The sequence below is a fragment of the Monodon monoceros genome, unplaced genomic scaffold (genome assembly GCF_005190385.1).
Source record: "Monodon monoceros isolate NGI ecotype Baffin Bay Population unplaced genomic scaffold, NGI_Narwhal_1 Super_Scaffold_15, whole genome shotgun sequence".
Lineage (NCBI taxonomy): Eukaryota > Metazoa > Chordata > Mammalia > Artiodactyla > Monodontidae > Monodon > Monodon monoceros.
Genome location: NW_021703771.1, coordinates 19,348,340 through 19,366,813, shown reverse-complemented (window position 1 = coordinate 19,366,813; position 18,474 = coordinate 19,348,340). Strand labels below are relative to the sequence as shown.

Below are 18,474 nucleotides of genomic sequence, written 5' to 3'. Positions count from 1 at the left end.
CTAAGATAAAATGAGACCGCCCAGAATTTCATGCTCAAACAGCTTTTATCCAGAGAGTATCTCTTTGATCCACTGGTTCTGTAAAGCTGTAGTTCTTCATATCTTACCATTGGAAGTTTTACTTCACGATCACACAAAAAAGTGGGGGTTAAATATGGAAATTGTAACTGCATTTTGAACATCTTGCACTACCATCCAAAAATCCCTTAATGCTCCTCCTTGAATTGTACAGTCTCCATTGTAATGAGTTTCCTTTTTTTGAAAATCAAGGAAAGGAACATTTCTCGAAGTATAAAAGGCAGTTTAATGGTTCCTGTTACAGGTATTATTATGTCCAGAAGTTGATACATAGGGATAGGTTGTGGGGAGAAGAGGGTATTATGAAATGTAAAATTAAGACTGTAAAAGTAACATTACAAATGCCACAAAAGGTAAAACAAGAACCTTGATGCTTTGAGACTCGGGGGCGGAGGGTGTGGGGGGGCGGAGGAACTGGGGTTCAGAAATGCCAAACCTGTGACAGGAAAGCATACTCCATATTACAGGAGGCAGCTGTGAGAGGGAGGGACTGAATGGCTCCAAGGGGTAGTGGGTAAGTATGCCTCTATCCTTTTCCTGACACATATGCCACACAAACATTGGCCCTTGACAGTTAAAGCCTGGTGTACATTCAGGGTCCTCAGCGTTAAGTAGGCCCAATCACTGGGATTCAGGTAGTCAACACCATCTTTTCAGATTCCTGTACCAATGTAAAAAGCAATTTATGCAGTTTGTTGGTGGGTTGGGGGAATCAGGTTTAATCAGGTAGAAGCATTTTAAATACTTTGCATAGTGCTGCATAACTGCTGAAAATTAGGTGAAAGCAAAGAGATAAATCCTAGTCTGCTCAAATTATTGTCTTCCCAGAGGACTTTCCTGATACTCACCAGCTGAAAATTTCCCTTTCCCCTCACCTGTCATTAAAAAAGACTTCTATTATTACAGACTTTATATATAAATATGTCCTGTATATTATTTTTCATGTGTGACACATTATTTTTCATGTGTGACATGTCTCCTTCACTAGATTGTAAGCCTTTGGAGGTCAGAAGACACCTAAATCATTGGTTCTACCACCGCATTTAGTACAGTGCCTTATACTTATTTGCTAATAAATATTCATTAAAATAATGGAGATATTGTAGTTTGGTGTTTATGAGCCCTTTAGATGAATGCGTTATCAACTATTTTTTACTTTTTGTAGTCTGCAAATGTGTGATAATTGTGGCATTTATAAAAAGTCTACACATTAAGTTGTACTGGCCCCTCCACAGCTAACACTAGTCTGGAGCAGCACCGTCTAGTAGAAATATAGCACAATCCACATATGTAATTCAAAATTTTCTAGTTGCCACATTACAAAAATAAGAAACACAAGAGATTAATTTTTAGCCCATTATTTCCAAAATATCGTTTAACATGTAATCAGCTTTTAAAAGTTTAGATACTTTATATTCTTGTTTTCATGCTAAGCTTTCAAAATCTGATGGTGTGTTACACTAATAACACATGTCAATTCAAACTAGCCACATTTCAAGTGCTCAATAGCCAGATACTGGCTAGTGGCTGCAGTATTGCACAGTGCAGGTCTAACACTTGAGGGCAGGCAATAAAAACCGCTTTGGAAAAAAAAAAACCGCTTTGGACCTCAGTTTCCTGTAAGGTATCTCATAGCTTTGGTTTCATGTCATTGTCATTTTACGTTGTTGAAATCCAAATAAAGCTAATTGACTTTTTTTGTCATGTTTATAAATCCATAAAATAAAACTTTTTGTATTAGGCATTGTACAAAGACATTTAATAGGCACTTTCCACCCAATTTAATCTTCCTTAAAACTTCTGAGGAAGGTAACTTTAGAGTTGAGGATTCCAGGTTTGAGATATATCAAGTTAACCTTGCTCAAAGAATTTGCCAGTAGAAGGTGAAGCTGATTTCAGAACCAGGATTCATTACGGATATCTCATATCCCCACTAGGAAGTTCGTATCTTTTAATAAAAAGTTGGAAAAAAAAATTCAAGCTCTGTGTATGAGTTCTGACGTGGGTACCAGACCATAAGTTTAAAGAGAAAACATTTGATGGAGTAAAACTTTTATTTCATTAGATGAAGTTGGATCAATAGGAATTTTTTTCTTCTTTTAGGTGGGGATTTTGTAAAATTTTCTTATAGCATAAGTTTATTTTTTCCTTTTCTGAGCATAAGAGCAATATGAAAATTTAAATTGGTCTATTGTCTAGTTAGCTTATTCTAATTGCCCCTTCAAAGAAAATCATATGGGAAAGGAGTTTTAGTTGGATGTTGTAAAGATGTCTAATATGAAAGAACAGAAAACATTTTATCATTAAAATGTACTGGCTCTCAGTGAAAAGTTGAACAGGAATTTCAGAATGAGCCTATAAAGAAGCAAATTTTTTTTTTTTTTTTTTGCAGTACGCGGGCCTCTCACTGTTGTGGCCTCTCCCATTGTGGAGCACAGGCTTCGGACGCGCAGGCTCAGCGGCCATGGCTCACGGGACCAGCCGCTCCGCGGCATGTGGGATCTTCCCCGACTGGGGCACGAACCCGTGTCCCCTGCATCGGCAGGCGGACTCTCAACCACTGCGCCACCAGGGAAGCCCAAGAAGCAAAATTTTTAAACAGAAAAAGAAAGATTGGCAATGTACCTTCCCAACAAGTTTAATAAAGTAACTTACCCAATTATAAAGTACTCAAGTCCACAGTAGGCACTTGATGCATGTAGATTAATTCAACATACACCTTTTATTTATACTTCAGTTTAGCCCTAGAATGTTCATATAAACGAGGGGTTATACGTAGTTCAAAGACACTAAAAAAAAAAAAAGTTGAAAAAGTGAAACAAATGTTTATGTACCTCAAAAAAAAAGCCCTAAGCTTTCCAATGATGTTGTTACAGAGTAATCCTACAATATATTTGCGATGTTAGTTTAAACAATACCTAACGATGAGGATCAGTGAAATTGATACTTTTATACCATTGTGGAACTGGCTAACCATTCTAGGAAGAAATTTGACAGTATGTATCATGTTCTTACTCTTTGATCCAGCAATTGTACTGATGTTGATCCTAAAGAAGTTATTAGAAATGTGTATAATTTGTGATCAAGGGTGGGAATAATCATAATATCAATGAAATTAAATGGCAATAATAAAGGATGGTACATTCTGAAGGAAAATAATGCATAAAGATGATCCATGTATTCGGAATAATAACATGGGAAAATAGTCATTAAACTGTCCATACACCATGGTTTTTACGTTTTTAGAAAATCATTTCTGAACCTGTCTGTCTCCGCACTTTGGAGGGTAAGATACTAAGAAAGAGAAAAGACATACAGCATGAGAACCGGCTCTGGGGTTAGAATGGCTTCCAACCCAGGGTTCGCTAGCATATGATTCTGAGCAAGTTCCTCTCCCCCTCAGTAATGTCAGTAATCTAGCTGTAAAATAGGAAAAACCAGAGTACCTCTGTCCGGAGGTGAATGTGTGAAGGTTAAATGAAAGTGCTTAGCGCGCCGCCTAAGTAAATTTTACTTATTATTACGATACTGTCTTCCTGCATCTGTCAAAGCAACGGAGAATACAGAAATTAAAATTTAGAAATGTGATGCCTTAGTAAAGCGAAAGCCGCAGGACACTCTACAAGAGGTATGCAACCTAACCTTTCAAGCTGCCTCACCCAAACACCTGGGCTATGGTTAGGCCCGCGGGGCTGTAGTGAACTGAGGTCTGCCTCGCCCGTGAGCACGTAAAAGATGCTTTCTCGCAGGGCTGGCGTCCCGGTGGGTTGGACTCTTCCGTGTTCCAGGGTTGTTTTACTCACCCACGCGCGGCCCGTGCAAAATAAGGACTGAGAGGTGTCCCCCCTCCTCCCATTTGGGCGTCATGCAAACCTTGGACCTGTCCCCACGTAGAGCTGAGCTTACGGAGTGGAGGCGTGGAGAGTGCTGGCGGGCGCGTCACAAAGACTACAGTCCCCAGCGGCCCGCGAGCTCAGGGAGTCCCGCAGGCAGGGCCCGACGGCTGCGGGCGGCTGCAGTTTCTCCTGTGCTCGGGCACAACCTTCTGTCTTTCCTCCGCAATACAGGTGGTTACTGGGTGCTGCAGCTTCCCCCCGATTTCCGAAAAGGGCCGGTAGCTGGGGAACGGGGCCCTCCACCGGAGGCCGGCGCGTGGCTCCTACCCGGGGGCTGAGCAGCGGGACCGACAGGCCTTGCGCCGGGTTACGGCAGACACGTCGTACGGCTGAACCCCAGGCGGATGGGGGCGCGGCCGCGCACGCGCGGCGGAGCCCGTGGGCGGGGCTTTGGGCAGCTGCAGCCGGCGGACCGTCCGCCGGTCGCCGGCGGTCTGGGTCCGCTGCCCGGCCCGGGGGCGGAGACGCGGGAGGTTGATGGGGGGTCGCCTCGACCTCAGCCTCAGTCTGTAGTGCAGCTTCAGCCACGCCGACGGAGATGGCGCCCTGGGTGCGGACGTTGGGAGAGAAGCTGAAGCAGCGTCTGCGGCTGGACGTAGGACGCGAGATCTGTCGCCAGTACCCGATGTTCTGCTCCCTGCTGCTCTGCCTCAGCGCCGCCTCCCTGCTCCTCAACAGGTAACGCGGCGGCGCCGAGCCAGCCGGGCGGGGGGCAGATGGCAGCTCTCCTCCGAAACTGCGGACGCAGGCCGCGAGAACGTCGGGCTGCGCAGCTGCGGGACGTGGGGCCGCCTGCGGGGCCTCAGGGGAGAGCGGCTTGGGGAAGCCGGGCTGGGCGCCGGAGCCCGGAAGTGCGGGCGGGGTTGGGCTCGAGTACCCCCTATCCCAAGGCCTCGCCTCCTCAGCCACCCGGACCCCATTCGTCCCTTGTTTTCACCCATTTTTTAAAACCTGGGCCTCCATCAACGATGCTTTTCAGAATGAAATCTGTCCGGGCGTTACGGTCAGCTGATAGAGGAGGGTGCAAGGTCCTGTCGCAGTCGCAGGTTTAGACGCACTCCCCTAGCTCTCACCGCGCGCGCGCACGGCCACCCACAATATAGATCACAGTCGATCACGGCTTTTCCCGCAGTGTTGTTGATTACAGCGCAAGGTCGTAAAGATTTTCTGAACCCAAGTCAGAAAGCAAAATAGTACCATCATCTCTAGAATAGTTCTAAAGGGAAGACTGAAAAGTAAAATTGGTAAATTTAATTGACATTTTGAAAACGGAAGGTTCTGCCCCTGAAATAGACTGGTAGATTTTCTAGAAACGGCAGCGATGATATAGGAAGTAGTGGAGAAATGTTCCTTTAGAATTATCTTCAGATTTGCATTCGGTGGAAAGAAATCTGAGACAGTTGTCAGCGACAGCATCTGCATGCTGTTTCCTCTGATGTTTCGAGCGTGCAGCCATCCTTACTCTTTATCTGGAAGTAGTTAATCCCCAAGGATAGGAACGGGGAAGCATTCACAAGAAATTTGGTAGTTTAATTTTGCTCTAAGGTAACCGTTTCCTGTGACTGTGTTGAAGTTGGGTTTCTTCCCTGGCCTCTTTGCTTTCTTATTAGTTGACTCTGGGTTTATATAATATTAGGTTTAAACAGCGATTGATATTACTGGAAAATGTACTTTGATTGTCATGGCAAGATGTTTGATTGTAAGAGTATGGAAGAAGTGGAATCCTTAAGAGAGTGGAAAATATTAAGTACTTACTTGCTTTGTCATGTGGAAGGTATTTCAAGCCAGATTAACAGGTTTAGTCTGAAAAACATGTAAACTTTATACGATTATTAAGTTTTGTCCAGGGAGTCTTACTTGTCTTCTTTGGGAGTCGGGTCAGTTTAGGTCTCTAAAGTAGGGCAACTATGTAGGAGCAGGTTTAACTAGATTTCCAACTTAATCATAGCATCCAGTGTTTTGTGTTGTTAAGGAGTCATAGGATAGCATCAGGTCTGTATAACATCTGATCTCTGTACCCTGTATTTGTGTTATGCAAAGAAAGAAGGAAATAACACATAAGTGTTATCTCTGAGTGGTTGGATTTATGAATGAAATTGTTTTCGCATACATGGCACATCTATTCAGAAATTTAAAAATATATATGTATGTGTATATAATGCAGAAAACATTGGGGGCATAACTATGGAACTAGAAAAAAATGAGAAGATATGCTTTGTACATATGTTCAACAAATGATTTCTGTACAGGCATTTCACCAGTTAAGTTTTAGAAATGACTTTAAAAGAAATTTTCAGTTTAAAATCTCCCCTGGTTGGGAATTCCCTGGCAGTCCAGTGGTTAGGACTCCGTGCTTCCACTGCTGGGGGCCTGGGTTCGATCCTTGGTCGGGGAATTAAGATCCACTGCAACATTTAAAATGGATAACCAACAGGGACCTTCTGTATAGCACAGGGAACTCTGCTCAATACTATGTAACAACCTAAATGGGGAAAGAATATGAAAAAGAGTGGATACATGTATATGTATAACTGAATCACTTTGCTGTACACCTGAAACTATCACAACATTGTTAATCAACTATACGCCAATATAAAATAAAAAGTTAAAAAAAATACCACAAGCCACCTGGTAGAGCCAAAAAAAAACCCCTCCAAAAAACCCCACAAAACCCACACACACACACACACACACACAAAACAACAAAACAACAACAAAACCCAAACAAAAACCACACAAAAAAACCCAACCAAACAGAAACTCCCTTGGTTAGTATGGTTAAACTTAGACTAACACTCTTTTTTTTTTTTTTTTGGCTGTGTTGGGTCTTCATTGCTGCACAGGCTTTCTCTAGTTGCGGTGAGCAGGGGCTACTCTTAGTTGCAGTGCGCAGGCTTCTCATTGCGGTGGCTTCTTTTGTTGCGGAGCTCGGGCTCTAGGCACGTGGACTTCAGTAGTTGCAGCGTGTGGGCTCAGTAGTTGCAGCAGGTGGGCCTTAGAGTGTGCAGGTTTCAGTAGTTGTGGCGCATGGGCTTAGTTGCTCTGCAGCATGTGGGATCTTCCTGGAGCAGGGTTCGAACCCATGTCCCCTGCATTGGCAGGCGGATTCTTAACCACTGCACCACCAGGGAAGTCCCGGACTAATACTCTTTTTGAAATTAATTTTTTCTCTAGTTGCCTTGAAACTTTAACTCCTAAAGAACTCTCAAGGTGTTATTTAGCATATAAAATTTTCTTTCAATATGCATTAAAATTATGAATCTTATCTGTGGAAAGATAAATGGATATAACCTTTGGACCATTGTAACTGATTTATGGGAAGAATAGAGTAACATACTTTATATATTTCAAATTATGATATCACCTTTGCAGTATTGTTGGGATAAATTAAGAGCATAGATACAATTATATATAGATTTGTTGGCCAGTCATAGGATTGAATATTTGAATATTATAATTAGGAACATTTTAAGTTAATCCTAATAATAATGGTAATAGTTATAATAGATAACACTTTGTGAGTACTTTGTTTGGCTCAGGTATTGTGTTAAGAGTTTTCATTTATTATTATTATTATTTGTATAGATTTTTCCCTAGCGTTTAACTGTAATTGAGGTTTTTAAAAAATATATTTATTTATTTTTGGCTGCGCCAGGTCTTAGTTGTGGCAGGTGGGCTCCTTAGTTGCAGCTCACCAGTTCCTTAGTTGCGGCATGCATGTGGGATCTAGTTCCCTGACCAGGGATTGAACCTGGGCCCCCTGCATTGGGAGCATGGAGTCTTATCCACTTTGCCACCAGGGAGGTCCCCTTAATTTATTATTGAGGCAATTTATTGATGTGGTTGAAAGTTTTGAATCTGAAGCTTGATTGTAAGAATTTTATTCTGACTCCTCCTTTAACTAGTTATATGACTTTGGATAAGTAATCTAATTTTTATCTGTCCCAGTCCCGTAATCTGTAAAATGGGCATAATACTAGTACCTACATTATACGGTTACTTTGATGAGTTAAGTGGGTTAACACATGGAAAGTGCTTAGAATGGTGCTCAGCACATGTGCTCTTATTAAATGTTAGCAGTTATTTTTTCTTATTTATCCTCACAACACTGTGAAGTAGGTACTGTTACTAGCCTCAGTGACTGTTTTTATGAGATATAACTTACAGAAAAGTGTATAACACATACATAATTGTATAGTTCTGTGAATTTTAAAATATAGCTCCCCATGTAACCGCCACTCAGATCAAGATGTAAAACATTTTTAGCAACTTAGTAGGCTCCCTTGTCAATAACCTTCTCCTTGTCATGTATCAGTTTTGTTGTTTTTGCACTTCATATTAATGGAATCATATGGTCTTGTATCTGGTTCCTTTTTCTCAACTCTCCTTTTGAGATTTATCCATATTGTTGCATATATCAGTAGTTATTCTTTTTTGTTATTGTGTCATATTCCATTGAGACTATGCCACACTTTGTCCATTCTTTTGAAAGGCATTCGAATTGTTTACAGTCTTTGGCTATTATGAATAATGCTGCTGTGAATATTCTAATATATATTTCTTTTGATAGACATATGTACTTATTTCTTTTGGGTTTATATACCCATAAATGAAAATGCTTCATCATAGTATATACATTTGTTTAACTTAAGTAGATACTGCCAGACAGTTTTCCAAAGTGGTTATACCAATTTTACTCTTGCCAAAAATGTTTTACAGTTCTCTCTGATATGGTTTATAGGTTTAGTTTAGCCATCTTAGTGAGTGTATAGTGGTAGCTCATTGATTAGCCCCATTTTACAAATAAGCAAACTGAAGCCTAGAGTTGTTCAATAACTTTCTCAGGCTCGTAGATAGTAGCAAAATGGGATTCTAATGTAGATCGTTCTGATTTAGAAGCCCAGACTTTTAAAATTACATTAAAAAGACATTGTTAAGAAAAAATACTTATTATTGATAACTTTCTAAATAACATTGACTCATATAAACTGTAAAGAAGTCAGAAAATAGAAATATAAAGACGACGTTAAAAATCACTCATAAATTTACCATTCAGAGTTGACTACTGTTGTTAACATTCTAGTCACTTTTACCTGCAGTTTGCAATTTTATTTTATAAATTGCGATTTTTTTCTGTATATATAGCCTTCTTCTATATATGGAGCCTGCTTAATGTGTTTTAGTATTATTTTCTTTATTACTTTTCAGATTACCACAACTGGCTTACATACACTTAACTTAGTATTTAAAAAAATTTATTTATTTGTTTATTCTTTTGGCTGTGTTGGGTCTTTGTTGCTGTGCGCAGGCTTTCTCTGGTTTCGGTGAGCTGGGGCTACTCTTCATTGTGGTGCGCGGGCTTCTCATTGCAGTGGCTTCTCCTGTTGCAGAACACGGGCTCTAGGCACATGGGCTTCAGTAGTTGTGGTACCTGGGCTCAATAGTTGTGCCTCATGGGTTCTAGAGCGCAGGCTCAGTAGTTGTGGCTCATGGCCTTATGTTGCTCCGTGGCATGTGGGATCTTCCCAGACCAGGGCTCCAAACCATGTCCCCTGCACTGACACGTGGATTCTTAACCACACTGCCACCAGGGAAGTCCCTTAACTTAGTATTAAGACAGGCTTTTCCAAGTACTTTTATGAACTTATTTAATCATCATAACAACCCTATGAGTTAGGTGTTATTATTATTACCCCATATTATAGAGGCCCAAGCAAGAGTCAGAGAGATTAAGTAATTTGCATTGTGTCATAGCCAGGATTAGAACCCAGTCAGACTCTACAATGTTTTTGTTTCCAAACTAAGTGGGTCTTTCACTGTTATGTTCTGTTTCTTTTGTCTATTTTTCTCTTTCTACAACAGTACCAAATTTTTTTTTAATGACAGTATTATAGTTTTGTAGTGTGTTTTTATATACAGCTGGGTTGTAGGCCGGAACATGTACATATGGCCTTCACGTGTGGCTTTTTTCCCAGCCTGGTGCTGGGTTACAAGGGTGAGTATCCTGAGAAAGAGATTCTCGTGGAAGCTGTATCTTTTTTATGACCTATCCTTGGAAGTTAGGCAGTTAGGCAGCTTCACTTCTGCCACATTCTTTCGGTTAGGAGTGAGTTATTAAGGCCAGCCTCTATTCAAGGGGAAAGAAATTAGGCTCCTGCTTTTGATGTGAGGAGGGCAAAGAATTTGCACAGTTTTTATTTAATTTGTCAATTAAATATTCTATCAATAGAATTGATGAGTTAACTGTATTTAATGGTTTCATCCATGAACATAATCTTTCTCCATTCATTTAGATCTGCTCTGATGTCCTTTTAATAGCTTTTTTTCATTTAAAAACTTGATTATGGAAAACTTAAAACACAAAATAAAAATAGAATAGTACAATGAAGCCTGTAAATACCTATCACCCAGCTTCAAAAATGATCAGCTCAAAGTCCAGTATCACCCCCTCCCCCAATTATTTTGAAGGAAATCCCACATGACATATTTTATCAGCAAACATTAAACATTTCAGTATGTATCTCTAATAGATGGGAGCTTTTTTTCTATGTAACCACAATACCATTTCACATTAAAAAAAAAACTAATTTCTTAGCATCCTTAAATATCTATTCAGTGTTCAGATTTCCCTGAATTTGTTAGAGCTTTACCCTCCAACATTTTATGATGAACAGTTTTAAACATATAGCAATGTTGAAATTTACGGTAAATGACCAATTATGTTTTGCCTCGATTTTACATTAACATTTTATATATTTTTTTTATTGGAGCATAGTTGATTCACAGTGTTGTGCTAGTTTCAGGTGTACAGCAAAGTGATTCAGTTATACATATACATATATTCATTCTTTTTTAGATCCTTTTCTCATATAGGTTATCACAGAATATTGAGTAGAGTTCCCTGTGCTATACAGTAGGTCCTTGTTGGTTATCTATCTTATATACAGTACTGTGTGTATGTTCATCCCAAGCTCCTGAGTTATCCCTCCGCCCGTGTTTCCCTTTTGGTCACCATAAGTTTGCTTTCAAACATTTTACTGTATTTTTATATGCTTTATTGTGTGTCTGTCTATCCATTACTCCATCCGTAATGAATCTTACTCATAAACAGCTTTTCACAGTTAATTAAATAAGATACAAATATGATCTTTTAATCTGAATGTTGCCTTCCCTCCCCCATCCCCTTTTTTAACCTTGTAATTTATTTGTTGAGGAAACTGGCCATTTGTTCTGTAGAGTTTTCCACAGTCTGGCTTTTGCTGATTGCATCCCTGTACTGTTTTGGGGCATGTTCTTTTCCCTCTGTGTTCCCTGTAAACTAGTAGTTAGGTCAAGAGGCCTCATTGTTTTGATTTTTTTTTTTTCTCCTTTAGTTCATGATGGTGTAGATTTAAAGATATTGAACTGTTTAAAAAATATGCCTTTCTTATGGTATTATTCTTTATTTTATGATATACTGCTAGTTTTAGTTAACTAATATTTTACTTAGTACTTCATATCTATATTCATAAGTAAAATAGACCTAATGATTTGCTTGTATTATCTTTATCAGGCTGGGGAGTTAAAATTATATTAATCCTTTAAAATTAGCAGCTTTTTCTCATTTTTTCCCGCCTGAAAGCAGTCTGTATAAAGGAGAGATTATCTGTTTTATGAAAGTTTGGTAAAACCATTTGGGCCAGGGGTCTTTTTTTTAATAGTCAGGTCTCTGATTATATTTTAATTCCTCTAATGATAATTGGTCTATTCAAGTTCTTCACTTCCTAAGTTTTGGCATTTTTGTCTTTTTCTAAAAATTTATGTCATATAGGTTATCTAATTTATGAGCATACATATAGTTTTTATAGTCTTACTCTTCATTTCAGTTATAGCTATGATTATTTCTTTTTCATTCTGTATTGTATATTTGTATCCTCTTTTTTTTTTTTTTATTTCCTCATCTGTCTTGCTAAAACCTTGTCTTTTTAACGTTTGGTTTTGAAAATTTCCAAGCATATATAGAAAAAAGAGAGTGCAAGGAACCTCTAAGCACCCATCACTCAGCTTCAGTAACCATCAATGTTTTAAAAAAGTCTAACCTTCCTCCCTTAAAAAGTAAATTATTCTACACAAAACCATAACCTTACAAAATTAACAATAATTCTTAATGTCTTCTAATAACCAGTCCATAATCAAATTTTCCTAATTATATAAAAATTTGTAGGGGCTTCCCTGGTGGCGCAGTGGTTAAGAATCCGCCTGCCAATGCAGGGGACATGGGTTCAAGCCCTGGTCCGGGAAGATTCCACATGCTGCGGAGCAGCTAAGCCCATGCGCCACAACTACTGAGCCGTGTTATAGAGCCCACGAGCCACAACTACTGGAGCCCGCGCACCTAGAGCCCGTGCTCCGCAACAAGAGAAGCCACCGCAATGAGAAGCCCGCGCACCGCAATGAAGAGTAGCCCCCGCTTGCTGCAACTTGAGAAAGCCCACGTAGCAACAAAGACCCAACGCAGCCAAAAATAAATAAAAATTAAAAAAAATTATAAAAAAAAATTTGTGGTGCATTTGTTCTAATCAGAATCTAAGCTAGGTCCACTCATTGTATGTAGTTGATACATTTCTTAAACTTTTGTAAATGTCTTATAATCTAGAAGAGGAGTTGGCAAACTTTTTCCGTAAAGTGTCAGAGAATAAATATTTTCGGCTTTGCGGGCTATATCAGGTCTCTGTCCCATATTATTATTTTTAAAACTTATTTATTTTTGGCTGTGTTGGGTCTTCATTGCTGCGCATGGGGTTTCTCTAGTTGCAGCAAGAGTGAGCTACTCTTCATTGTGGTGTGTGGCCTTCTCACTGCGGTGGCTTCTCTTGTTGCAGAGCACAGGCTCTAGAGCGCGGGCTTCAGTAGTTGTGGCTCACGGGCTTAGTTGCTCCATGGCATGTGGAATCTTCCCGGACCAGGGCTCGAACCCGTGTCCCCTGCGTTAGTGGGCGGATTCTTAACCACTGCGCCACTAGGGAAGGCCCCCATATTATTTTTTAAAAGAGCCCTTTAAAAATGTAAAAATCTTTCTTAGCTTGAGGGCTATCCATAAGCCATAGTTTGTCAACCCTAATCTAGAACATTCCTCCTCACCCGCTCTTTTTTTCCTCCTTGCTATTGAGTTGTTGAAGAAACTGAGTCATTTGTTCACACCTTGGGTTTTGCTGATAGTTTCCTTGTGGTGTCTTCTGTTTTTACTCTCACCTGCACCTTTATATTTTTTGTAGACAGGGAGTTAGGTTTATAGGCTCAATTAGATTTAGATTTGTTTTTATTTATTTATTTATTTGGTGCAAGAGTACTTCACTGATGCTGTGTACATCCTATTACATCACATCAGAGGATAACTCCACATTAGATGGAGTTGCCTCACTTTGTGGATTCAGGTGGTGACAACTGCCCAACAAACTTTCTCTTTGGTTTCACCGTTTATTTACTCCCTGAATCAGTTACTTCATTATAGGATGCAACATGATGATTTTGTATTCTTCCATTCCTTCTGTAGTTTTTAGTTTAAATTCTTGTGTGGGGCTTCCCTGGTGGCGCAGTGGTTGAGAATCTTCCTGCTAATGCAGGGGACACGGGTTCGAGCCCTGGCCTGGGAAGATCCCACATGCCGTGGAGCAACTAGGCCCGTGAGCCACAACTACTGAGCCTGTGCGTCTGGAGCCCGTGCTCCGCAACAAGAGAGGCCGCGATAGTGAGAGGTCCGCGCACCGCGATGAAGAGTGGCCCCCGCTTGCCGCAACTGGAGAAAGCCCTTGCACAGAAACGAAGACCCAACACAGCCAAAAATAGATAAATACATAAATAATAATTAAAAAAAAAATTCGTGTGTGTGTGTGTGTAAAATTGCTTTACTCCATCCTCCATTAGGTGTATTTAGTTACAATGAAGTACATCTCAAATTGGAAAAGTGGGTTAAATACTTACACTTTTCTCTTAATTATCGGCTTTTAGAGTAATTATTGGTGCCCTAAAACTTTCAGTAGTATCCAGTTAGAGGTTTGCTTATTTTATTAGTTTTTCCAAAGAACCAGCTTAATTTTCTTTTTTGTCGTATCATTATTGTCTACATTATTGATTTCCATTCTTCTCTTTAGTGTTTCCTTCCTTTTAATGTGTTTGGATTTGCATTTTTCCCCCCAGCCTTCTGAATGCTTAGCTTGATGGTTTTCAGCATTTCTTTGTCTCTGATTAATGCGAGGTTTCTCAGCCTCAACACTGTTGATAATTTGGGTCAGATAATTCTTTGCTGTGGGGGGCTGTCCTGTACACTGTAAAATATTTAGCAGAGCCCTGGCCTCTAGTCATGTGATGTAAGTACCACAGTCCCCTTCTCCCTCTCCCTGCAGTTGTGACTATCAAAATGTCTCCATATACTGCCACATGTCCCCTGGGCAGTGCGATCACCCTTCATTGAGAACAACAGGATTAATGCATTTAATGCTATAGATTTCCTTCTTAAATAATGCCTTAGTTATTGCTTGTCCTAGTTATAGCAGTATACATATTGCATGTAGTGTTTATTGTCATTCAGTCTAAGCACAGGTCTACAATTCCTAATCTGTAATTCTGAGATCCAAAAAACTCTGAAGAAGTAACTTTTCCCATAAGTTTGGCATTTAATAACAAAACCTGACCTCAATAGACTTGAGACTATTTATAGTATTTATTTCTGACTTATTTATTTATTTATTGTTTATATGTTTTGCTGCAGAAATATTAATATCTGATTATGGAGTACTGTATCAGGCCTCATTAACATATTACATTATGTTATTTATGAAATACATGCTATAAAACTGTTCAAGAATCCTAAAAATTCTGAATTCTGAGTCATATCTCTCCGGCTCAAAATGATTTTCAGTAAGTGGCTATGGACATGAATTTCATAATTTCCTCTGTGAATACCTGTATAACCTATTGAGTTAGTTTCCAGACTTAATGTTTCTTTAAAACTTGATGTCAATTATGGTATTGGTTGGAGTGAAGCTTTGTATAAAGGAATGAGAAGAAATAAGAGTAGAAAGGTGGGTTGGGGTCAGCTTGAAAGGGACCATAAAGGTTTAAGGGGTTTGTGTTTCATCCTGCAGGCAACATTAAGCCATAGCAGTTTTTTGAGTGAATAGTAATCATGTTTATGTTTTAAGTGCCGAGTGAGAGCATTTAATAATCGGTATGTAGTGGATGTTTCTCAAGTGTAGAATTGCCCTGGAAGCCTGGAGACCAGGCAGTTTCATGTAGTTGGGTGGTGCAGCCTTTGTCTCACAGCTTTTGCACTTACTTGGTCACTGTCTATAATACGTAGGCATCTTTAATCATCTGTCTTCATCTTCTTACTACTTGGTGCTTTATTCCCCAATTCTGAAATCCCAGATCTCCACAATATCTTCTGTAACCTTTTCTATTCCATGCTGCACTTGGGCAGTTGTCCCCAGTCAAAGAACTGGGATCAATGTGGAACTCACTTGTGTGCTTCCCTTCTCTTAAAGATTCTGTTGCTGTGTATTGCCTGTTATCCAGCGCCTAAAAGCAGTTGCTGCACATGTTTTGTTCAGTTTTATAGTTGTTTACGGCAGGAAGGCAAGTCTGGTACAAATTATTCTGTCAAGGAAATAGAAGTCTCTTACTCCTTTGGAACATATACCATCTGTCTGTTTTCTCACTGATCTCCAGGTCACTTGTACTATAAGCTTCTGGTTTATAAACTTTCTCTCCATTTTAAATTCTGCCATCACTCTAGGTGACTTCAGTGTTTGGGCAAGTAGCCCATCAAATATGCTAGTCTATCTCGAGGTGACTCCTGTACAGTCTCCCACTTGGACCACCCTATGGTGGCCCTGGTTATCACCAGAAAGTGTTCTACCTGTGAAATCTTAAAAATCAAACCTCCCACTTGCTGACCAGTGCCTACTTCTCTCATTCGGAAAAGCCTGCTTTCCTCAGCCTCCCGATTCCTCTGCCTTCTTCCTATCCATTGTCCCTCTTCTGTTGTCATTTACTTTCCTATGTGGTTTGGAGTCAGTCTAGCTTAGATTCCATTGCCCGTCACTTCAGCCACTCTATTGCCAGTATTTTTGGCTCTCTTTCCTTACATTCCACTCACCTGACAAACTCCAAATCTTGGATCAGTGATGCTGCTTGTTTTTTTTAGTGTTTATATCCTGTTTACTGAATGTTGCTAGAGAAGATCCCACACCTGTAAATTTAACTCTTCAGCCTCAGTACTGCTCGGCAGTTCCCCAGGATACCCTTCTCTTTACTTCTTCCCAGCAGCTGTTGCAAAACTTCCCCAGTCTTCTAGAACTTCCGTTCATGCCACCTTCACCCTTTACTCTCAGCATCTCCTGTTTCACCTAAAGGCCATCATAAATTCCTGTTTTGAAATCTACAGGTTTGACTCCATTCTCATCAATCTGTTCTTTCTCTCTGGTATTGGGGAGGAGATATCTCTTCCTGTTATAACTATTTCTTCTGTTTTGGCTCTGAATCCCAACTACTCCTATCTTCTCTAGGAGAAAATAATTCTCTCAAGTTATCTTTTCTCTCCTACCTTTTCCTCTCTTTTCTCCTTCTCTCCTATTAACATTTAAATATGATCAGGTTTTTCTAAACACCTTTCCTCATGGTCCCTCTCCAGCTAACACCTTAGCTCTTCTTTCCTTTAAAAAGAGAATTATCCACATGTACCATTTCCACTTCCGCACCTCTCTTCAATCCACTGCAGTCCTTTACCATTCTACTAAAATTGCTTTTGCCTAGTTCATCAGTGGCTCTCTTGTTGCTAAAACTGACGGACACTTCTCAATCTGTCTCACTTTATTTTACAACTATTTGATCATGTTAACTACTTCATCCCTGTTGAAATGTTTTCTTTCTTTTTTTTATCTTGACAGCCGTTTTGACTTGACCCCCGGTTGTCTTCTCAACTCTTCTAATTACTAGATTCCTTTACGGATTCCTCTTGTTCTGCTTATTTCTTAAATGTATTATGTTCTCTTCTTTTTTCATTCTGCAGCTTTTCCCTGGTCATGTCATTCGTTCCCATGACTTCAGTGATCTTTATGCTGGTAATTTCCAAACCTTTATCCTTGGCCCATATTCTCTGCAGAGATCTAAACTACCCAGTATTTGGCTGGTTATGGAACATTTCTGCTTGACATGTCTTGAGATATCTGAAATTCAACATGTCCAAAGGGAACTGATTTTTAATCTCTCCCTTCTCCTTGCATCTAATCAACTACTTAGTCCCCTTAATTCTTCCTCCTAGATGTCTCAAAACAGTCAGCTTCTTTTTATTTCTAAGTCTCTTCCCTAGTACAGGCCATCTGTAGACTCTCCTAGATTAATTACTTCAGCAGCTTTCTAATTAGCCTGCATGTTTCCAGTTTAGGCCATTCTCCATATTGCTGCCTGTCTACTGATCATCTGGTGATACTACTCTTTTTCTTAAAACTCTTAAAAATTCTTAAAATCTTCTTAAAACTCTTCATTGTCTCCTGGGCATCACTCAGGACTCTTGATGGTAGATGAAAGAAACTCAGCTCACACTAGGTTTGGCAAAGAGGGGAATCATGGGAAGATTATGTAAGTGCAGAAAGAACTGGAGTGTAGCTGGGCCTCAGAGACACATAGAACCAGGGTTTGGAATACTGCCAATAGTTTCTTCCCCTCCTGGATTTTCCTGCTTCTCTCTGTGGATTGGCTTCATTCTCTTCTCACTACATAGTGATTTGTGGCCTGAAGACCTAGCACCAAAGTTTGTACTGTATGGTTTGCACAGCTAACGACCGTGACGCGGTAATTAGAATTTGAACTGTGATGTTTGGGGGGCTGGTGTCTCACAAAGTCTTGGCAACTGAAATGTATGCACGTCAGAGCTGTGCGCTGTGAGGACTGGCCGTATCGAGACACCTTAACATGGCTTACTGTATGACACTGTGTCATGTGGCTTTAGCTTGGCTTTTCTAGATTCATCTCAAGTCCACTTCTTCCTTGGAACTGTACTCAGATCTTAGCCTACGTAGTTCTCTCCAGTTTGAATTCCCCGGCCTCTTCCCCAGTCCCTCCTTCCTCTACCCTGTCCTCTTCTGTTGGTTTTCTCCTACTCACTTTTTAAGGTTTTCCACAGACACAACTTTCTCTGAAAAGAGTTTTTCTGTCTTTTCAAGTTTGGGTTGTGTATTTTGCCCGAGGAGTTCTCATATCATGCATACTTTCTCTGTCATAATATAGAACACATCATCACACTGTATTGTATTTACTTACTTATCTGTTATACCTACCAGATAGTGTTTTCCATGCAAATAGAGACCATGGCAGTGCTGTTCCTTACTGTATCCCTAGAGCCTAGTACTATGTAGCACAAAATGGGCGCTCAGTAAAATTGATTTAATGACAAATAATCAGAATTTTGGTGGGGTTTGAATACTACCCTGTCATTAGAAGGTATTCTGGAAAAATGTGGTAT

At 40.0% G+C, this 18,474-nt stretch overlaps 1 protein-coding gene across 4 annotated transcripts in view; it reads left to right on the top strand.

The window, feature by feature from the left end:
- Positions 1–4,378: 4,378 nt before the first annotated feature.
- The window catches only part of SNX14 (sorting nexin 14), a 66,686-nt gene continuing 52,590 nt past the window's right edge, over positions 4,379–18,474 (top strand). For 3 of the 4 annotated variants that reach the window (XM_029223617.1, XM_029223618.1, XM_029223616.1), the window contains exon 1: positions 4,379–4,652. In XM_029223617.1, the coding sequence (XP_029079450.1) occupies positions 4,513–4,652 (140 nt within the window). In that variant the 5' untranslated portion in view covers positions 4,379–4,512. The remainder of the gene's footprint in view (positions 4,653–18,474) is intronic. The other variant, XM_029223620.1, reaches the window with a different exon arrangement.